This window comes from Ahaetulla prasina, chromosome 4, assembly GCF_028640845.1.
Source record: "Ahaetulla prasina isolate Xishuangbanna chromosome 4, ASM2864084v1, whole genome shotgun sequence".
NCBI classification, from domain to species: Eukaryota; Metazoa; Chordata; class Lepidosauria; order Squamata; family Colubridae; genus Ahaetulla; species Ahaetulla prasina.
Genome location: NC_080542.1, coordinates 117977085 through 118000894, shown reverse-complemented (window position 1 = coordinate 118000894; position 23810 = coordinate 117977085). Strand labels below are relative to the sequence as shown.

The 23810-nt window shown below is 36.7% G+C and overlaps 1 protein-coding gene across 5 annotated transcripts in view; it reads left to right on the top strand.

Annotated features, from left to right (window-relative positions):
* The window catches only part of SPAG6 (sperm associated antigen 6), a 68856-nt gene extending 50661 nt beyond the window's left edge, over window positions 1-18195 (top strand). For all 5 annotated transcript variants that reach the window (XM_058183184.1, XM_058183183.1, XM_058183186.1 and 2 more), the window contains 4 exons: window positions 1722-1913; window positions 9656-9772; window positions 14578-14723; window positions 17611-18195. In XM_058183184.1, the coding sequence (XP_058039167.1) occupies window positions 1722-1913; window positions 9656-9772; window positions 14578-14723; window positions 17611-17677 (522 nt within the window). In that variant the 3' untranslated portion in view covers window positions 17678-18195. The remainder of the gene's footprint in view (window positions 1-1721; window positions 1914-9655; window positions 9773-14577; window positions 14724-17610) is intronic.
* The last annotated feature ends 5615 nt before the right edge of the window (window positions 18196-23810 follow it).

The following is a 23810-nucleotide window of genomic DNA, read 5'->3' as shown; positions in this document are numbered from 1 at the left end:
AGGTACGTGATCAGCAAGCCCATCTGACACCTATGACCCCATCTCACAAAGAGGGATTCACACCCGGCAATCTGAGGTACAGTGGTCTCCCTCGGCTCCAGGCTCTCTCTAATCACAACCGCCACCCCCCCACCCCTACCCTGAGCCCTCGGCTGATGGATTGCACGGAAACCCGGTGGGCACATTTCAACAAGGGGCACGCCCCCTTCAGTGCCCAACCAGGTTTCCGTAACGCCTATAAGATCCGCGGCGCCCCCCTGAATAAGATCGTGTATTAGGGGGGCCTTATTGACCACGGACCGTGCGTTGCATAACATAAGCCGAAGGCCCAGGCTCTGAGGGTCTTGAGGTTGGGGGGTGATTTTGTTATATTGTACCACATTAATTTATTTGATTCTTTTTGTTAGTTTTTATTGTTTTAAATGTGATTTTTATATTCTGTAAGCCACCTTGAGTTGCCATGGGCAATATAAATTCAATAAATAAATAAGACAAAGAATTGGAGAAGTATAAAGATTTAAAAGCTGAAGTTGAAATATTATGGCATAAACTGGTCTTGGTGGTCCCTACGGTTATCAGCATATGGGATGTTATATCAAAAAGTCTTAACACTTACAAACAAATCTGTGCATTGATAAAATTTCCATATGTCAATTGCAAAAGGCCATGCTGCTTGGATATACACATATACACATATACTACAGCAATATTTACGGGACCGCCTACTGCCACCATTAACCTCTCACCGACCAGTGCGCTCTCACAGAGAGGGCCTCCTCCGGATACCGTCAGCTAAACAATGTCGGCTGGCGACCTCTAGGAGGAGGGCCTTCTCTGTGGGGCCCCCTACCCTCTGGAACGAGCTCCCTCTGGGGCTTCGTCAACTCCCCGATCTCAGGTCCTTCTGCCGCGAGCTGAAGACGTTGCTGTTTCGAAGAGCAGGACTAGCTTGAACGTAGTTTTTAAATTGGGATTTTTAAAAAAGGGGTTTAATTGAGGTTTTAAATTTGTATTTAAAAGTTTTAGGGCATCAATTGAATTTAACTGTCTATTCTTTTAGCTGTTTATATGTATTATATGTTTTCTGTTGTTTTTTTAGCTGTGAACCGCCCTGAGTCTTTCAGGAGATGGGCGGTATACAAATATAATAAATAATAATAATAATAATAATAATAATAATAATAATAATAATAATAATAATAATAATAATAATAATAATAATAATAATATATTATGATATGCTAGCTTCTTGGGAAGAATTTGATGTGTATGAAGAAGACCAAGATAAGCTAAAGAAGTGACAACTGTGACTTCATGTTGAATTTAGATGATAATAATAATATAACTGCAAAAAGCAGCTCCACTAGGAACAGCTTACGTCTTGTGATGATACCTTTAACACCTTAAACAACAACATCTGCCTCTCCACGTTTTTGGAACTTAATTAGTGGATAAAAATTCCAGGTTCAATCTAAACATCTGGGTGACTATATGATGAACTATAATTTATTAAACTTGTATTTGCAGAGTATATGCATTGCAGACTATTCAAATATTTTGGCTGAGAAATGTATATATAGAGGGAACGGTTATGAACAAACAAGATGTATTTTGTATTAGCACTGCCATTCTTGCCTCATCCCAGCACCCTGCAATTTGTACACAATACTCTAAATCTGGTTTAGTTTCATAGTGCTTTATGTTTTTATTTAATATCACAGGGAGTTCCACAGCTAGCTATCTGCTTGTCAGAAGAGCCAGAAGATCATATTAAGGCTGCAGCTGCTTGGTCATTGGGACAGATTGGGAGACATACTCCAGAACATGCCCGTGCTGTTGCTGTAGCCAGTGTCCTACCTGTATTGCTTTCCTTGTATATGTCAACTGAAAGTTCAGAAGATCTTCAGGTCAAAGTAAATGAGCTCCATCATTTTTACTGTTGTTAAATTTAATCAATCAGTGAGGCTCTGACCCATTCAATTAAGGTTTAGCTGCCAAGCTGCATGTATATATTGATTCATTCAGAAATGTAGAGTAATTTTTAGATGCGTTGATTTCTATACATTATAACTTGCCTTTCAGTTCCTTCACATATAATATAGCTAATAATTAGGTAAAATAAAGAAAAATAATCCTCACAAGGATTAAAACCAATTATCATTTAAAAGAAACAATATAAAATCAGTGTAAATATTTTAAATATATATTAATGCCAGGTTGTGGTACAGAAGTATTTTTGAGTTTGATGATACCCATACTGGAAGGAGTGGGCTAACTAGATTTTCCTAGAGGTTACTGTGTAGTGAAATATGAAACAACTTTTGGAATATGGAAGTGTTTGAATACATTTTTAGGGAGCAATACAGGAATCACTTTTGAAAAACCTGGTTTATTATTTATTATTTTGCAGGAAGAATACAACTTGAGAATCTAGCTTTATATCTCCTAAAAAAATCTAGTTTTATCAGTATACTTGTTTGAAACTTTACATTGGAGCCACACATATGAAAACCTAACTAATGAACTGAGTTGGCTTTATTTAGCTAGGTATAAATATGTGTGCATGAATGAGGATATTAGTGACCACGGAATTAATGATAAATCATACATGCATACTTCATACAGAATTGGAGAGGGTTTTAGAGAACCTATGTTCTACAGTAGCTATGCCACACCACTTGTATTCCCATTAAACAATGGGAAGCTCAGGAACCCCAATAAGTTGTTATTGAATTCCATAGGTTCTGCTTTAAACTGAGTGAACTCACTGGATTTTTTAATGTGGTATTGCCACTGGTCTCCAGGATTTCAAGCCCACAGTTTTTCAGGCTTCTGGGACCTAATTGTGCTCTAATGCTGAATCATAGTCCTTACCCAGTTCCTTTTCCTGCCTCCTGACATGGCTTTCAAACCTTGGAAAGAGAAGAGGTACCTCTGAAAGGCCTCAGAGCTTTATGGGGATTTCTGTGCAGGACCTATGTAAGAATTAATTGATGCTGTTGTTTGTTTCAGCTTTTAAAGTAATGTTCAATTTTAGTGAGTTTTAACTCCACTATTTTTGTTACGTTTTATATATGGTAGGTTTTATGAAAATTTAATATTTTTAATTATTAAGGTATCCTGGTAGTCTGTTTATATATGTCAGAATATTTTATACTTTTAAAAAATCAAAATCTTTAAGCTTTGAGGAAAGGTAGGTTGAATAAATAATATGAGTAACCCAGATTTTTTTTCAAGCTCACCCAGCAACTCTTTTGTAGTACCAATCTTTGGAAATGTCACTAAAAATTTGACAGTTAAATGGTTGAATGTCACAATTTGGGGACATTTTTTCATGATTATGTAGGAAGAGTTAATAATGGAATAGTAATGGCTCACTGCACAGGCTCTCCCTGTTGACTTAGATTTCTTAAAAATACCAGCTGGGGGGGAAATATTTTAATCATGATTGTTCTGGTGATCTCATTGCATTGCCGTCCCATGACCTTCCTGAAGATTAGGAGAATGAGTTTTAGTCCCTGACTTGTTGGAAATGTACCTCCTATATTTTTCTGCAAATATATCATTTAATATTGGTAATGTTATTAAGATAATTAGTACCAATATACGGGAGAAGAGATTTCAGTTAAAAACTACAATGAATGGCTGTTGCATAGGTTAAATAGTTAGTATAATCTATTTGCCATTTTTGGAAATAAAATAGATACCAAACTGCACTTTATAAGTACATTTCACACAGTGCTTAATTTAAAAATTTGTTTTTGTATGATAATACTCTATTTTAAAGTTACAGGAAAGCAAGACCCATTGGGCTTGGAATTCTTTTTATATGTTATCTAACCCAGCATTATCTTTTCTGACTGGCAGCTTCTTCCCAGAATCTTTATAATTTATGTCCTTATGGGATACCAAGCAACAGTATCTCCTACTGAAACTCTGTGGTCCATTTTCTATGTTATTACAAGTTATTTCCAGATTTAGACTGAGGACATATATTTGTAGAGCACAAAATGTGGGTTTAAAACCACATGTGGTTTTTAGACATTAACTATCTTCCTCCAATTTATGAGGTTTATTCTAAACTTTGGTCCAGTTGATATGTAATTTAGAATGAGATGAACCTTGAATTAGTAGAGATGACTTCTTAGTAGAGATGAAAAGCAAGTGCTTCTGTGTGTAAGAATAAATTCCTTTCAGTGAAAACTAGAGCTAAAAAAGTTGAGTTGTGGTAATTTTCTGTTTGCAAATTTTTTTTTTTAAATTTGTTAAAAACTTCAACAAATGTAATCACTCTATCTTCATTTGAAATGAAGGATCCTGTCATCTCATTCTGATTTTTGTGTGGACCTGCCATAATCAGAACAGCCAGGGAAGAAGATACATGGAAATAGCTCCCCCCAGTGCTCAGCGACCTGTCAGTTAGGCCTTCTTTCCAAGAAAAACACAGTTAAGATCAGTGTTGGTATTTACTATTTCTGTTGCAAGGGATATGACATCATACTGAGTGAGTCATGGAAAGTTTTGAGGCCTCTCTAGACTTTTGCTTCTTTTGTTGAGAGTAACTAGTATATAGTATACAAATCAATGTATATAGAAGTGTGCAAGTCAAAGAGTGAAACATGAAAAATAATAAAAAATGTAAATTACATTTCTCACCTTAGAAACATTCAAAGCTACATAAACTTTAAGAATCCATATGTTTGCTTTCCTTTCCCTCTATGTATGAAGGTGTTTCTGTCTGAGAGTTGATTTTATTAATTTTCTAGGCTATGGAACATATTTTTTCTCACAGTTATCCAGCTAAGGTCATAATTGAAACCAATCATAAAATATTTATTTCAATGTTTTATTCTCATGGTCTGTGACATGCTGAGAGGTGTGCCTTGAGATGTATGTGCAGAGGAGACTCAAGCTGATGACATTTGGTGTAAATTGGGAGCAAACTTTGTTAGCTGAAGTATAGAGGAAGTTTCCCCAGTCCTCTTCATATAGGTAGCATAGTGCTATATACAACCTGCTAAAGTTGTACAGTTCAGATGTTCTTCAGAACCCTCTTCAGAATGTATATTTTAAGGAAGAGAGGGCTAGAATCTTTGGGATCAGATCAGTTCAGAATTAAATACTTGCTTTGCAGAGCCTTATAGAAATCTCATAGAAATGCTGAGACCCTCTCTTAATCATCTCTTAGTACCACTGACATAATTTGCTTTACAAACCATTGCCCTGCTTCTCTTCAATGCAGCACATGAAGTAGACAATGAAAAGAGAAACTTTTCAATGATTAGTTGAACCCTCTTTGCTTTGGTAAATTAGTGTCAATCCCTAGAACTAATGGATCATCACTGGGAGAATATATATTTGCCAAAATACCATAGCTGAAAATAGAAATGTGTTTGTAATATTCCATCCAAATCAGTGGTGGAATTCAAATTTTTTTTACTACTGGTTCTGTGGGCACAGCTTGGTGGGCATGGCTTGGTGGCCATGGTTTGGTGGACGTGGCAGAGGAAGGATACTGCAAAATCCCCATTCCCTCCCCATTCTGGGGCCAGCTAGAGGTGGTATTTGCCGGTTCTCCGAACTACTCAAAATTTCCACTACCAGTTCTCCAGAACCTGTCAGAATCTGCTGAATTTCACCCCTGATCCACATCCTATTACCATATGTTGCTCATTGCTAGTATCTTTATGAAACTGGTCTCTTGGCCACTGTATTCTGGGTTCATTTTTTTTTTTAGGTAGCTTCACTATATATGAGAAAAGTATTTGATTGAGAAGTAACTGCAAATGTCCTGCAATATGTCATAATTCAAGATATTTGCAGAAGATGGAAATGGTTCTTCACATATTGCCTTAATCCTTTGGGCCCAATAGCCATCAGATAGTTTGGGGAGTTTGGTTTAGTTTATATATGAGCTCAGCTATTATGTTTTACAATTCGTATCTGTGGCTTATTTAAACTAGCCTAATATAGTTTATTTGATGAATGTAGTTAAACAAATATGTAAGTTCAGTCATTAAATGAAATATGACAAAGTATTTCTGATCTCCAAGGAACAACAATCTTTATAGGGGGAGACTGTAGTGGTGGTCCTAGGACATTCTATGTAGGCACCTTTCAATGTTCCACCAAAAAGCAGTTTTCATATTCCATCTATCTCCTTTGCCCCTTTTAGTGTTTATGCTAGTATAAAAATTACTTTGATTTAGAATTCCAATTTCTGGTGGCAAAGATGTTGGTTCCCTGGACCAAGTCCTAGGAACCCGGGTAGAACAGATTCTCTTTCCCACTCTTCCTCTAATTTAGACATTTGAATTTTGGGAAGTGAACTAATGATCATCTCCACATTTCTCCCTTTTAAAGCCTCCCGTCTCCTGATATTGAGCTCACAACCAATTTTCCAGATATAATTTTCCTAGAAGATGGGGACTTTTCTTTTGAAATTAGACCTGGAAACAGCTGTATAAAGAGCAGAAGCAAAGAGTGTAGCACTGGGGAAGAGACAGGGGAAAAAGAGGGGGGGAGGGGGGAGGAAGAGAGGGATATATATATGTGTGTGTGTGTGTGTGTGTGTGTGTGTGTGTGTGTGTGTGTGTGTGTAGGTCTTGGCATTTTTGGGTCTTTTCCCATGTAAGGTTGAGAGTATCCTGACGACGTTTCAACGAGGTCTCACTCATCATCTTCAGGCTGGTGTCTTCGACTTTGTGCTTCTCGAGCAGAGTGGTCGGAGCTGCCGTCTCTCTATAAATACTGGTGGGAAGGTGGGGGATGTTGCTGTGAGCGGGTTGGTTGACTGTGTGGTTGCATCTTGATTGGTAGATGGAGTAGGTGTTTGCAGATTGGTCGGCTATTTCGTAGCATGGTCTTTTGTTCCTGAGCTTTGGTGTTGTGGCCTCTGAAGTTCTGTGATGTGATGTCTTGAGCAGATAGCTGTGATGCAGTATCCCGGGCCCTGGCCCTGGCTCCAAGTCCGAGGTCCTGTCATGTGTGTGTCAGCCTGCTTTGTGTGGGGATTGGAAGGGGGCATAGCAACCAGTGGTGTCAGCATGGTCTGGCTTCTGTATGGTGGTTGTGTTTCGTCTGTGGGATGGGTTTGGGTTTGAATCTGGTGAGGATGATTGGTGGTGGCATTGTGTATTCTCCTGGGTCCGGGGTCAATTTTCATATCTGGGACTTGTTTGTTGACCAAGGCTGGTTTCCAGATGTCTGGTAGGCGGGAGGTGTTATCCTGTTTGTTTATATTGTGGGGGTGTTTCTCTATTTCAATGGCTTCCATAATTATTCTCTTGTTATAGTGTTCAGTTTTGGAGATTAATTTGGTTCCTTCAAAATCAATTTCGTGTTCTGTGGTTTTAAGGTGCTGGAAAAGGGAGGAGGTTTTTTCTTCTTTTCTGACTGTGTTTTTGTGTTCTGCGATGCGTGCATTTATTCTCCTATTAGTTTGTCCAATGTATGTGGCTGGGCAGATTTTGCATGATATTTCATAGACTCCTAGGTTTTCTAGATGGATTTTGTCTTTGGGGTTTCTTAAGATGTTGGCTATTTTTTGGTCTGTGCAGAAGGCTGTCTTGATGTTGTGTTTGTGGAGAATTTTGCTGATTTTATCTGTGGTGCCTTTGATGTACGGGAGGAGGGCGATGCCGTTGTCTTGTTCTGTGTCTTGGTTCTTGGGCGGTGTCTCCCTTTGGATTAGGCTGGTAATTGTGTTTCTTTGGTATCCGTTGGAGATTAATACGTTTGTGAGAGTGTGTAATTCAGTTTTCAGGTGGTCTTTGTCGGCTAGGCATTTGGTCCTGGATATCTATCTGTCTGTCTATCTATCTATCTATCTATCTATCTATCTATCTATCTATCTATCTATCTATCTATCTATCTATCTATCTATCTATCTATCTCTCTATCTATCTATCCAGGACCATATGTCTAGCCGACAAAGAAAGAAAAATATATATATATATATATATATATATATATATATATATATATATATATATATATATATATATATAGGTCTTTGGTTATTCGGGTTTTCTCCCGCGTAAAATTGGAAGTGTCTTGGCGACGTTTCGACGAAGTCTCATTCGTCATCTTCAGGCTTCAGCTTCGTGCTTCTGGGAGCAATGTGTGACTGCAGCTGTTTCTTCCTTTTGGTTGCTCTGATTGGATGGAGGTTTTTTTGTGCTCTGATTGGCTGGGGGTGTGTCCTGTTTGGGTGGGGGTTTGGTTGTGCTGAATTTAGTCTGTGTTGCAGGGGGATTTGAGCTGGTGAGCTGCATAGCTGTTGTTTGGCTTTGTGGTGGTGCTACATCTTCATAGTGGGTGTCAGTCTGCTGCATGTATGGATTGGAGCGGTTTGAAATGGCTAATGTTGAAATGTTGAAATGGCTAATGTTTGAAATGGCTAATGAAACGTCGAAACGTCGCCAAGACATTTCCAATTTTACACGGGAGAAAACCCGAACAACCAAAGACCTACATACAAACACCCGTGAAAACCTCAGAAAACAAATATATATATATATATATAAAATTTATATATATATAAAACAAATATACATATACATATACATATACATATACATATACATATACATATACATATACATATACATATACATATATATATATATATATATATATATATATATATATATATATATATATATATATAGGTCTTGGTTATTCGGTTTTCTCCCGTAAAATTGAAGTGTCTTGGCGACGTTTGACGAAGTCTCATTCGTCATCTTCAGGCTTCAGCTTCGCGCTCTGGGAGCATCCAGAAGCACGAAGCTGAAGCCTGAAGATGACGAATGAGACTTCGTCGAAACGTCGCCAAGACACTTCCAATTTTACACGGGAGAAAACCCGAACAACCAAAGACCTATATATATATATATATATATATATATATAATGGCATGCTAAATTTTTGTAGCCAGCATATGAAATAGAATGATATGATAACCACAGACTGCTGCTTATATTATGGCCCGGAGGTTCTTTTGCGCCAACTGCTAAAGGAATCTATGAAACTCTACTGTTGAATCAGATATTTGAGATAGGTCTGTGTACATACCAGTTACATATCTAGACTCAACTGGGAACTTTTTTGGGTATAAGTGAATGCTGTATTTATAAATTTTAGCACTTGTCAAATCATTTCAAATGTTGGCCAGTCAATTTCCTTTATGTCCATGTTATCTAATAGTTCAGTAAGTATAATCTTCAAGTTTAAACAAGTGGTAAATATTTTTGAACTACATAAAAGGGTTAGAGTTAGGGTTAGAACACGAGTAGGTCTCCCTTTGTTTTTCTTTGGTATTGGTATGCTAGGAAGCAAAAAAAAATGGTTCCTAGCTTAACAATAGAAAGAGTATTTGAACTTCTAAATTCACCAGAACTACAAAATGAAACCCACATAATCCAATATAAAAGTAAGGCTATTATGATTGCATTTTTAAAAATTCAATTAATGTACATTTATATGTTTATTATAATGCTGCCTTCCAACATAATTTTTAAACATTTGCAAGAAGTATGTTTCAAGTATTGTGCTTGGAAAATAGTTATCAGCTTTTTGCCTTGTAGAAATAATGCAAGTTTAGTTTTATAAGAGGCTATTGATGTCTTACTGAGGACATTTTGTATTTTGATAGGCTAAGAAAGCCTTGAAGAATATTTTACAGAAGTGTACTCATCTGTCAGCTCTTGAGCCCTTGCTACATGATGCTCCCCCCAATATCCTGAAACATATAGTTGGCCAGTTCAGCAAGGTAAGTATCGGTCTAAGTTTAATATTCCTTTTTAAGAATGGTGGCAGCTGTCAGAAGAAAACTTCCTGGACTATTTGGTTTCTATGGTTCCATTTTTGCCATTTCCCTTTTTTAGTTGGGATTCTTCAGAGACTGCTTTGGGGGAGGGGGAAGGTTTCAGTTACTGTTTAACTAGCTGTCCCTAAGTTCAGTGCCTCTGTCTGCCCTAGATCAGAGAGGGCAGAGTGTTTTGTAGATTAAGCAAGAGTAGCCATACTGTTTATATTGGCCTAACAATTTCAAAAATAACAGTTCAAGGGCCACAAAAGAACTACTGGTATTTGGCTTGAATGGACATAGCTGTCAAGGACCAGGTTTTGGATTCATTTTGTAATTGATAACAGGTCAGAATCCTTGCTAAAAAGCTCTCTGTTTTATCAGTAAGTTTGTTAATCAGACTCTATGCCTTTATACCTAAGAAGGAATAGAATGCCAGTAGACTCGCCCTTTCTGATAGATTGCAAATCTTATCACTCAGGACCACTTTGATCACTCTGTGAGTGTTTGCCTTGTAATCCATCCCACCTGGATGGTCTCAGAGTGTTTAATAGATAATAATAATGATGATCATGATCATGATGATGATGATGATGCATGAAAACTAAGCTACCTTTTTGCTTTTTATCATAAAGAATTGACAGTGCTTTTAAAGAGAAATATTTTCATTTATTTACTTATTAGCCCTATTACACTATAGTATCTCAATGGTTTAGAATAAAACTTATGAAAACTAACCTGGCTTTGGTCTATGAGTAATGCATATCTGTTTTTATAAGGAGAAGTCATCCTATTGCATCTCCCAGCTGTGGTTGACTCTAACCACAGAATATCTTAAAGTGGGTGGATTTAATTTGTTTATTTGGGTTTGTGAGTTTCTAATTCAGCAGAAAGTTGAGTTGGAATGAACATTAGAATTCATTGAAGTCCTGCTTTTGTAGCTTTACATCAGGGGTGGACAATTTTTCGTGAGGCAGGGAAATTCATTCTACTTACCAGTCTGTGTTATAATTTGATGGAAGGTTCTCAGCTGAATTGGTCCTTTCTACTAAATATTATATGTCCACACCACTGCTTAATGAATGTCAAATGTTAGAAATAATCATAGAGAGCAAAACGAATTTAAAAAAATATCCCACGTGTTTTTAAGATTTTATCAAGAAAATTATAGTATGATTAGATCAAGTGAATAAACTAATGTATAATATATGTTAAGCAGACAGAAATAATTATGAATAGGGAATCCTAATTCCTGGTATTTCAAAGCTGTTAGATTCAGTTTAAATGATACCAAGTTCAAAAATAAAGTCTTTTGAATCAGGTAAAGTATATTTCCATGCATAAGACTGAAATAGCCCTATTTCTTTACTGCTAGAAAATAGCATAATATTCATCAGATAAGAGTTATTGGCAATCTCATTATTATAGTATTCACTTTTAAGTTTTATATTCATATTGCAAACTGAACTAAAGTACTTGTAAGTTCCTCCACAGTGATGTTTGAGTACAGTAATGTATTTTTTCTTCTTTATACTTTCTGGATACAAAATAGATATTTGTGGCTGCTGTGCTTTAACAAGTGGGTACTGCATCAGTGCAGAACATCTATCAAATAGGCCATATATGCAGGAAGGTGCTGCTTGTCATCTCAGTTCCTTTTGAGGATTACAGAAAGTAGCATCCTTAAATCTCCTCAGGAAGGATGTTTCCCACATTTCCATCTATCATTATTATATTTGACCTTCATTTTTATGATACCAAAGCTGCCTTTTCCTTATTGCATTCTCTGCAGTGATAAACAAAGTAGACAGTCTTTGGGCAATCTTTACACCAGATAACAGCACATTGAACTGTTTCAACACCTGTTCTAGCAAGCATGGCAAATCATTATTGCCATTTGTAGGTTTTATTGTCAGAGCAGATTTTAAAGACCTCCAGACCAAGTTCACCTCTTCCTCTCACATCCCATTTATTTTCAACTAAGGTTCCTACTTGGATACAAAATCTACACTGAAGATTAGAAGTTGGACTTTCAATTGCACATAGCTACTATCTCCAAAATGATTCCCTCTATTGTATCAGTGTTTTGGCTTCCCCAGTCCTTTGACAATTGTAACTTGCCCCTGAATTTACTTATAGATGGTGAAGCATTTCATAATAAGGCCAAGTCTTTTGAGCAAGTTCAGTTTTTCTCACTTGCTCCTGTTCCTGTTTCTCAGATTCTAAACTATCAGTTATCTGTCCCATGTTATCTCTGAAAAGCTGGAATCGCTATTTTAAAACAAGATTGCACTTTCCTTTGTCAGGGACATCTCAGGCTTAATATTGGCTCCTTAATTTTCTGCAAATGTCCATGTTTGTAGATCAGTTTCTAGATAGGAAGGCACTATTGTATCAGGAATGTTCAAAAGGTATGTTAAAAAAGTTAAGATGACTGCTGCAATGTTGTGATTGAAGCTCCACATGAATTTTGTATGTGTGGGAGACTGAATAATTCAGTAATTATTACTGTTGTGAACAGGAATGTAATAGTTGCTTTCAGATCCTGTTGTGGTCTATTGTCCTACAAAAAATATTTCACAAACTGCTGTGAGATTTGACTATTTTGCCTACTCTAATACCACGTTGCATAGTATGTGGATACTTTTTGTTGAAGTTGGTGGGAAGAGTTATGCTAATTTAATTTAGGCAGATTTACTGTTATTTGTATTACTTAAACTTTCAAAAGATAAGAAGATTCATGTTTGGAAATAGCAAAGTGACAGGTTAGCAGTGGGGAGCAATCTTGTGATCTGCTTGGACAATGTGAAAGTGGCTAACCTCTCCATCCTAGGAGCAGTTGCTCAAGGCTGCTTCCTATCCTGCTTCTTATGTGAAGTGAATCTCTGTTTTCTTTAATTGCCAAGGTGAAATAATCAATATTCTTGTAAGTCAGCATATACTTTAAATTAGAAAGCTTTATAGTGTTGCTGTGCAGAACAGCCCCTAAACTGTTATGAATTACTATATGAAGGATAATCTGTTTCAGTGCATTCAAATATGTATCTGCTCTGTCTGGCATTTCTGGTAAATTTATATACCTGCCCATTTTACATAATGACTAAGTAACATACAAAATTAAAAACATAAAATAGCAATAGCAATAGCATTAAGGCTTATATACACCCCAAGGTGCTTTACAGCACTCTTTGGATGGTAATACAAGATAATGAACACATAAATAAATAAATAAATAAATAAATAAATAAATAAATAAATAAATAAATAAATAAATAAATAAATAAATAAATAAATAAATAAATAAATACTATTAAAAATGTCAATAGGAGCACACTCAACTTCCCCAGCAATACCCACATTGCAGGATCTTCAGGCCAGATAGCAAAGATATTTTCAAACTCTTCTGAAAGGCCAGCAAGATAGGAGCCAGTCTGACCTCTGAGGAAATGATGTTCCAAAGGGCAAATGCCCCAGCAGAAGAGAGGTGCTGTCAAGTGATATTTCTTCATGGATAAGACCTACAACAAAGTGCAACATGCTTTTATTGCCAGATGGGATTATTAGAACTGCATAATAATAATTAGAATAATAATTAGAACTGCAGAAAAAATAATTGCTACCAACCTGCCTTCCATTGAGGACCTGTATACTGCACAAATCAAGAAGAGGGCCGTGAAAATATTTACAGATCCCTCACATCTAGGACATAAACTGTTTCAACTCCTACCCTCAAAACGACGCTATAGAGCACTGCACAACAGAACAACTAGACACAAGAACAGTTTTTTCCCGAAAGCCATCACTCTGCTAAACAAATAATTCCCTCAACACTGTCAAACTATTTACTAAATCTGCACTACTATTAATCTTCTCATTGTTCCCATCACCAATCTCTTTCCACTTATGACTGTATGACTGTAACTTTGTTGCTGGCAATCCTTATGATTTATATTGATATATTGACCATCAATTGTGTTGTAAATGTTGTACCTTGATGAACGTATCTTTTATTTCATGTACACTGAGAGCATATGCACCAAGTCAAATTCCTTGTGTGTCCAATCACACTTGGCCAATAAAAAATTCTATTCTATTCTATTCTATTCTATTCTATTCTATTCTATTCTATTCTATTCTATTCTATTCTATCCTTGACTCTTCTTGAGATATTTCTTTTGTAGAGGTGGGTCAGTTGGCATATATAGTCTCAGCTTTTAACTTTGTGTATGGACTAGATATTCATATCCAAATGGAGGTGTCCCTTAGCCATTATACCTTACCTATTGCTATCCATGGGGGCCTGACCCACTTCGATGTTTTTAGGTTGCTTGTTTTGTGTGGAGCACAGAAAAGATGAACAAGTTGCTTTCCTGTAACTCTAGTTTTGTGAATTGTCATCTGTGCGCTTTTATTACCTGTCCTTAAACAAGTCAGGATCTGATGAATATTATTGGTGTTTGTGAATGACAGCTGTGTGAGCTCAAGAAATTGAAAGATAGAGCATTACCTCTTGATATATGTCATTTTCAGGAATAGATGATTGGTAAAAAAACTCACAATTGCAGATCAGCAACGTATTTTTCTCCTTTGTATATTCTTTTTTGGCAACAATGCTCATGTTCTCATTTGTTAAGAGACTTGAATGAAGAACATTTGCTAAATTATGCTCACTCTTTTGCATCTTAGCTTCACATTAATGTTAAGCTTCAAAGGAAATAAGAACTTTTGAGTAGGAAAATTGAATTCTTGAATTTGTTTTCTTTAAATAGGTTCTGCCACATGATTCCAAAGCCCGGCGTCTTTTTGTAACAAGTGGTGGTCTTAAAAAAGTTCAGGAGATAAAAGCAGAAGCTGGCTCACTACTTCAAGAGTATATCAATACAATTAATAATTGTTATCCAGAAGAAATAGTCAGGTGAGGCTGGAAAATAATTAGTTTCATGTATTCTATATTTAAACAATTTTGGTTTAGTTTCTTCAGCTAACTTTCTAATAATGGCATTTTATTAGGCATCACCATAACAGTTGCAAAATTTTCACTTCTGTCCCTGGGGATATTTAGAAATAGTTCTTCAGTAAGAAGTACAAAATGTCTTATCCAAAGAATAATTTTTAAAATAATTTTAATTCATTTGTATTTCTTTAACTTATTGATTGCTCATTTTACCACAGAGTAACTCTGGGTGGCTTATAATATTAAAAACAAAATTATATAAATAAAATTCTTCAAAAATACAAAGTACAATAAACATGCTAAAACATGAAGTGGGGGGATGATACCTGTTATTAATATATATAAATGATATTTGCATAACAACAAATTTGGAAATTGACCAAATTTATTACTGAACTATTCAATAAAACGTATTTCTTTATTACCATCCACCTATTAAGTTCAATCTAGGTAATGCACTTTATATATGTATGTCACATGGCATCACTATAAGCATATGGTTATGTAATTTGAAGCACTCCTTAACAAGAAATGCTAAAATGATATTTTTAGCTTGGTGTCCACTAAAATAGTAACATTCAAGAATTCAGTACTAGAAGATAGCATGGGGTTGTGGTCCTAGTAAATATGCTAAAATGGTTGATATCTCTACTTGGAAACGTACAAATAGTATAAGAAATGGTTTAGAACATCTAGATGGTAGCTGGCCAGCTAGTGATCTCAAGGTGGTCTCTGACTATCAAAATGATTTTGGATAAAGTAAACCTATTAAGAGGATAAATCTTTGTCTTTGTAGTTTCACATTGTCATATAGCTTACCTTAGTTTGTCAAAATCTAAGTCCTATCCTTTCCCCCTGCCCTCCAAGCCCTGCTTTCAGGTATATAGAAATGAATTGGTTGTAAATAGGCTCTGTATAGTAACTGAGTTAAAAATATAGTTGTGTGCCCGGCACTGCTAATTCTATGCCATACATATGTACTCCCTCTACTGGTCAGCTGCATTTTCCATAAAGTGATGCTTTCATTCATTCTAATTTCACTTATAAAATTCTTTTAATGCGTATTTCATAAAAGCTCTTTGGTTGCTACCCCTTGAAAACACATACCATAATTAGAGATGTTGTACCTAAACTTGAGAGCAAGAAGTGTAAGGTCAGCTTTTTCTGACCTGATACCAACTAGGTACATTAATATTGCAACTCCCAGAATTTTCAATCAACATAACTGTAAGTGTGGTAATTTTAAAGTATTTGGAAGATGGGAAAGACCATATTAGACTGAGTATCAGTATGCTTTATCTGATTGAATTTATACATCAGGTACTTTTCTTTTTTTAAAAAAAATCTATGGTTTGACTTCATGGATTTTTTTAAAATTTGAATTTATATCCCGTCCTTCTCTGAAGACTCAGGGCGGCTTACACTGTGTTAAGCAATAGTCTTCATCCATTTGTATATTATATACAAAGTCAACTTTTATTGCCCACAACAATCTGGGTCCTCATTTTACCTACCTTATAAAGGATGGAAGGCTAAGTCAACCTTGGGCCTGGTGGGACTTGAACTTGCAGTAATTGCAAGCAGCTGTGTTAATAACAGACAGACTTAGTCTGCTGAGCCACCATTTTAATCAGAAGTAATCCTGATTATTTAAGTAGCAAGTAATACAGTCAGGTTTCTAATATACTGTAATAGAATTATTCAAGATCTATAATTTTTAGAGTACCAAAAAACATTATAGCGCTCACTGTCATAGTAAAATGAACATATTCCATGTCAGCAGATGTAGGTCTGATTATTTTATTAGTTTAATGTTTCCAATTGATTTTAGCTTCATTTAGTAATGAAGACTTTATTCATCTACACATTAGTTTTGAGTTTAACTACTCTCTTCCCCACCAAAAGGATTTACTGCCTGGTTTGCACATTTTATTTATTTGATTTAGGCATCATCTCTCTTAATTTTTACTGTCTGCCGACATTTTCTTTTTTGTTTTGTCCTAAAAGCTGGAGGCTACTTTTAAATCTGATCTTTGTATTGGGATCCGAGGGAAGATGGGACCTTTATTCTTTGATTGCCTATCCAAGAAACTATAGACAGACAGCAATTAATCATTCAAATAAAATTTTGAAAGAGTTCAGGCAGTGATAAAGAAATGTTCTGTGGAGAAATCTTTGCAAAATAAAATAGTGTTTTATTTTGCAATCTTATAATAAAGTAAGGAAAATCTCCCCACCGAACATACAGAAACTGAGTTTTACAGCAAGGGTCAAAGATTTCTTCCCGGATGTGTATTTCTAATTAAATGACAAAGTACCTCTTAAAAACGAGTGAGGTTGTTAAGAATCATATACTGTAGGTTATAAGATATTCCAGTTTGGATTTCCTAAATTAAACCCTATCTTTTCCTTGTTAAATTACTACAAGAAAAACAGAATTTGGATAGATGTAGGATTTAGGTACAGAGTTCAGTTTAAAATATAGTTAGATGCTAGAAGTGCAAAACTCCTTTCCTGTGGTTCCTTTTTCAAAGTACTGCTGTTAAATTGCAACCACAAAGCCTACTGCACAAGATGGGCAGAGGTTGAACAAATATTTTGATATTTGCTTTACTTCTAATCTAATCTGATACCAAATATGCTTGGAGCATGCACATTTTTTTCCTGTGGGTTTGGAGGGAAATCACCCTTATGAAACAAGCTTTCTAGCCTAATTTTTATTTCCTAAATGCAATCTGAATTATACACAATTCTACTGATTTTAAGTATGCTTAATTTTTTGCTGGATTGTAGCTTTAGTATTTAACATGATAAATGTTTAATAAAATAACCTTTATTTCTCTTTCAGATATTACTCCCCTGGATATTCTGAAGCACTTCTGGAAAGGGTAGAAAATTATCACCCAGTTCTATAAATTTTTCATCTTTATAAGAAAGAGAGGAGGAAAAGCCTCTTTTTCTTATCTTTGTTTCAGTGGCAAGCCAATATAGTTTGGCCAAGACTGGTGTGGGAAATATTTAACCTTCTGTTATGTTACCAATCAATTATGACAACAGGAAGACATACCCTTTCCACCTTTGATCCACAGTTGATTTCTGGAACTCATACTAAGAACAAAGACTGTCATATGCCTATTTTAAGAGAACTGTGTTTCTCAGTATCTTTGCAAGTCCAAGTACAGGGAGGCCAGGACTCTTTCTGGATGCACCTGAGATTTGCGAAATAGCTTGTACCGTCAAATTCTTCTTTGAGGGAGAATTACAACATTATCCAGTAAGCACCAGAGTTATACAATTGTTCTTTTTGCTAAGGCTTGTGGTTCAGTCTAAGCAGAAATTACCTATTATTCTTGTACTTCCACTTTCTTGATTATCTCCCCACTATTGTCTCTTTCCTGGTACTTGCAGTAAACCAATGAATGTTTGACCTTTTAAGAACCAAGCTTTTGTTGTACTGTTTCATTTATCACTTCTAGGAGTGGCTTTTAAGAGAACTGGTATTTAGGAAACAAACTATTTGTAAGGGTTGGAAAGCCATTGTGAAGTAGAACTGGAAAAAAAATAAGCATGGTAATGAATCTTGCTTAAAAAGGTATGAATACACACCTTTTCTCAGAAGTTATATGGCAGGGTAGTTCCCCTTTTTTAACAGATTTCATTTCATTTAATGGAGAACTTCTCCATTAAACAACATAGCACCATATAACAGAAAAATAGAACTCAATATTCAATTGTCAAATGCAAATAATATTTCTTTTGTGAAGCCAACATTGTTTTCCTTTAGTCTTTGTCTCAGGCCTAAGTTTCCATGATATATAAAGGTGAAAAGGCTCAGTATTTGAGGTTAAAAGTTTCAATATTTAAAAACATAACTTAGCTCTTCAGGGGCTGCATATAAATAATATTACAAAATGAATGCCCCTTAGGTTTCTCACTTGTCTCACAAGCTGAACGTCAGTTGGCTTCTTTACCTTACACGGGAAAAGACCCAAACATACCAAAACCTATACATATACCCATGAAAACATGGGTATACATATACCCATGAAAACTTATGAAAACATACATACATACATATATACATACATACATACATATATATATATATATTTGTTTTTTGAGGTTTTTGCGGGTGTTTGTATATAGGTCTTTGGTTATTCGGGTTTTCTTGCGTGTAAAATTGGAAGTGTCTTGGCGACGTTTCGACGAAGTCTCATTCGTCATCTTCAGGCTTCAGCTTCATGCTTCTGGGAGCAATGTGTGATTGAAGCTGTTTCTTCCTTTTTAACTGCTAGTGGGGGTTTGAACTGATTGGGTGGGAGCTTGGCTGTGCTCTGATTGGATGGGTTTTTTTGTGCTCTGATTGACTGGGGGTGTGTCCTGTTTGGTTGGGGCTTGGTTGTGCTCAGATTAGTCTGAGTTGCAGGGGGATTTGAACTGGTGAGCTGCATTGCTGTTGTTTGGCTTCATGTTCGTGGTCGTGCTACATCTTCATAGTGGGTGTCAGTCTGCTGCATGTATGGATTGGAGGGGTTTGAAATGGCTAATGATGCAGCTGCAGTCTGGCTTCTGGTCCGTGGTTGTGCTTCATCATCGGTGTGGGTTTGAGTTTGCTTTCCGCATGGATGTGTGGTGGTGACATGCTGTGTGGCACTCATGAGTGTGGGTTTTGCGTCATTCTTCATGTTAGGGACTCGTTTGTCAATAAGGGCAGGTTTCCAAGTGGCTGTTAGGCGGGAGGTATCATCTCGTTTATTCATGCTGTGTGGGCGTTTTTCTATGTTGATGGCGTCTCTGATTATTCTGTTGTTAAAGTGTTCAGTTTTGGCGATAGTTCTGGTATTTTTAAAAGCAATTTTATGTCCTGTGGCTTTAAGGTGTTGGACCAGGGAAGAAGTTGGTTCCTCTCTTTTGACTGAGTTCTTATGTTCTTCAGTGCGTGCACTTATTCTTCTGTTGGTTTGTCCAATGTATGTGGTGCTACAGGCGGTGCATGGGATTTCATATACTCCTTGATTTTCTAACTCAATTTTGTCTTTGGGGTTTCTTAGGATGGTGGATATTTTTTGGTTTGTGCAGAATGCTGTCTTGATGTTGTGTTTGTGGAGGATCTTGCTGATTCTGTCTGTGGTACCTTTTATATATGGGATGAGGCTTTGCCGTTTTCTTGTTCTCTGTCTTGGATTTTAGTGGGGGTTTCTTTTTGGATTAGTTTGGTAATCTTATTTCTTTGGAATCCATTGGATGTTAGTACGTTAGTGAGAGTGTGTAGTTTGATTTTTAGGTGTTGTTCGTCAGCTAAGCGTTTTGTTCTGGAGATGAGTGTCTTGGCTACGGAGTTGATCTGTGCTGGGTAGTGATGTGAGAGTGCGTGCAGATAGCAGTTTGTGTGTGTTTTCTTCTGTTAGATGGTGTGTCCTAGGGAGCCATTGGATTTTCAGTAGACTAAAACATCCAGGAAGGGAAGTTGGTTGTTAGCTTCTGTTTCCATGGTGAATTGTATTTTGGGGTGTAGGCTGTTGAGGTGTATGAGGAAGTTCTCCAGTTTTTCTTTCCCATGTGGCCAGATTATGAAGGTGTCATCTACGTATTTAAGCCAGAATTTGGGTTTGTGGTCAGATTTTTCTAGAGCTTGGGTTTCAAAGTGTTCCATGTAGAGGTTTGCAATGACAGGTGAGAGGGGTGATCCCATGGGAGCTCCTTCTGTTTGTTTGTATTTTTGTCCGTTATAGATGAAATATGTGTTGGATAGGCAGTGATTGGTCAGATCTAGGATGTGCTTGGGGGGGTTATATTTGTTTTGGATAGCTATTAAGGCTTCTTTGATTGGCACTTGGGTGAAGAGAGATATGACATCAAAGCTCACGAGTAAATCGCTGGGCTGTAAGTTTTGTTTCTTTATGATCAGCGAAGAAATCCAGCAAAGAATCATTCCCAGAGGGAAATCATCCAGATACCCTAAGCTCTATGGTCTCCCCAAGATACACAAAGAAGGAATCCCACTTAGACCTATTGTCAGCTCCATAGTCTCACCTCTACAAAACCTAGTCAATTTCTCGCCAAACAAAACTTACAGCCCAGCGATCTACTCGTGAGCTTCGATGTCATATCCCTCTTCACCCAAGTGCCAATCAAAGAAGCTTAACACATGACAGGAACACATGACAGGACCTCGGACTCAGAGCCAAACCAGGGCCCAGGATGCTGCATCACAGCCATCTGCTCAACACATCACATCACAGAACTTCAGAGGCCACAACACCAAAGCTCAGGAACAAAAGACCACGACCACACCCACACAGGATGCTATGAAACAGCCAATCAATCTGCAAACACTCACTCCATCTACCAATCAGGATGCAACCACAGAGCCAACTAACCCGCTCACAGCAACACCCCATCTCGACCAATCTGCAAACACCCACTCCATCTCCCAATCAAGATGCAACCACACAGCCAACCAACCCGCTCACAGCAGCATTCCCCACCTCCCCACCAGTATTTATAGAGAGACAGCAGCTCCGACTACTCTTTGCTTGAGAAGCACGAAGCCGAAGACACCAGCCTGAAGATGATGAGTGAGACCTCGTCGAAACGTCGCCAAGATACTCTCAACCTTACACAGGAAAAGACCTGAAAATGCCAAGACATATATATATATATATATGTGTGTGTGTTTTCTGAGGTTTTCACGGGTGTTTGTATGTCGGTCTTTGGTTATTCGGATTTTCTCCCACGTAAAATTGGAAGTGGCGACATTTCAACGAAGTCTCATTGGTCATCTTCAGGCTTCGCGCTTCTGGGAGCAATGTGTGATTGGAGCTTGGCTGTGCTCTGATTGGATGGGGTTTTTTTGTGCTCTGATTGGCTGGGGGTGTGTCAGTCTGCTGCATGTATGGATTGGAGGGGTTTGAAATGGTTAATGTTGCAGCTGCGGTCTGGCTTCTGGTCCTTGGTCGTGCTTCATCATCAGTGTGGGTTTGGGTCTGCTTTCTGGGTGGATGTATGGTGGTGACATCTTGCGTGGACCTCGTGAGTATGGGTCTGGTGTCTTTCCTTGTGTTAGGGACTCGTTTGTCAATAAGGGTGGGTTTCCAAATGGCTGGTAGGCGGGAAGTAGACACCTAGCCTGAAGATGACGTATGGGACACTTCCAATTTTACGTGGGAGAAAACCCGAATAACCAAAGACCTACATACAAATACCCACGGAAACCTCAGAAAACAAATATATATATCTATATATATATATGTTTTCTGAATATATATATACACACACACGCATATATATAAATATGTATATATGCATATATATATGTACATATATATGTACATATATATGTATATATATATATATATATATATAAATATATATAAAGATATATATATATATATATATATATATATATATATAATGTATATACACACACACACACACACTCTCAAGCAATGAAGAGCATCCCAAATAGCAACATATCCTGTTACTTCTGAGAAAATACAGTGCTTCAGGATGATTCTAATGACAGAAAGCCATGTGAATTGGATCAGCCCCCAAAAAATGCCTGTTTAAGGGCTTTATCACTGATGTCATATTTTAAGTATCCCGTGTGGAGTGGGAGTTTAATTTTCCACTCTCAATCATAATCTCAGCTCTTCTGTTTCCTTCTGACAATTACATTCCATCATATAAAAACTTGATATCATAATAAGTGCCTGATAGCTGGGAAGATTGAAAGGAAAAGGAGGAAGAAGAAGGAAATATTCAGTACTATCCTAGGAACCAAAAAACAAAACCCCCATCAGAAACATCTAAAAAAGAAATTTTTTGGCCTTACTATTAATTGACTCCTTATCTCCCTCCACGGGACACCACCTTATACTTTGGCTTGCAAAAAGCTACCTTGATGAATGAGTTGTAGTGACTACTAATAAGCATCATGAAACTGCTCCAAGATTTGATTAGGTTGTTCTGTGGCTTAATTGCTTTTGAGGTGTGTGGCTATTTGACATCAATGTATTTTCCCAGTAGTTCTTCAACATACCTGAAAAAGAATAATCTATTCAGAGCACAGACTGCGTGCACCTCTCCTTTACAGAAATGTCATCAAAACCTCGAAGAATTGTGCTATGGACTCTTGAAAGGGCAATTGCAGGTCATGAGTTAGGTACAGCCTCAACCTCCAGACAAATTTTACTTCCTTTCTCACAATATATTTTTGTCATTGTTTTTGACAAAGTAAATGTTAAATGTCCTTGTTTTATATCACCTTTCCTTTAAAGTCATGAAATCGTGAAAGTCATCAGATCTTGGAAAAAACCACAAACCCAAAATATTAGGCTGGTGAAATTCAGCAGCATCACCACATCACTATAGGATTTATATAGGATTTATATTTTATTTTACTGAATTAAGTGTTAGTAATTTCTTATGCAATTTTTTACTAAGCTTGCATTTTCTGTTTTATTTTTATAAAGCAAGGAAGGTTAACCATGAATCTTAGCCATATTGCCAAAAATTCACTGTATTGTATATAAAAATGGTTTCCTATGTTTCTTTTAAATAATACAGAAATAATATTGGTCTTGGCAAAATGCAGCACATGCTGCAGTCAGCCCTATAATTTGGGTTACTGTGAATGCCAATTAGGCTATTAGTATTTTGCAGCATTTGTATATGCTTAGGAAATAAATAAATTAGGGGATTCTTGAAAGGACAAAACATATCCTTGAGAGAAAAGGATGCACCCAATTTTCTTAGCTAGTGATATCCTGGCCTAAATATAGTCTGATCTGGCATCTTTTGCTAGCGAAGTTACTTTAGTCAATACGCTAGTCTAAAAATATATGTAGCATAAAGATACTATAATGTACATATTTCTGCTCTCCATCTATTGATTTACAAAATGAGGTTAAATAATGAAATGAAGAATGTAGTAAAACTATACTGAAGATCTTGTTTAACATTGTTACCTTTTCTTAGCTCCTAGAACAGCATTTAGTAACACAATGTTAGTCATAAAACAGTCTGTTTGAAGAAGAGATTGACATT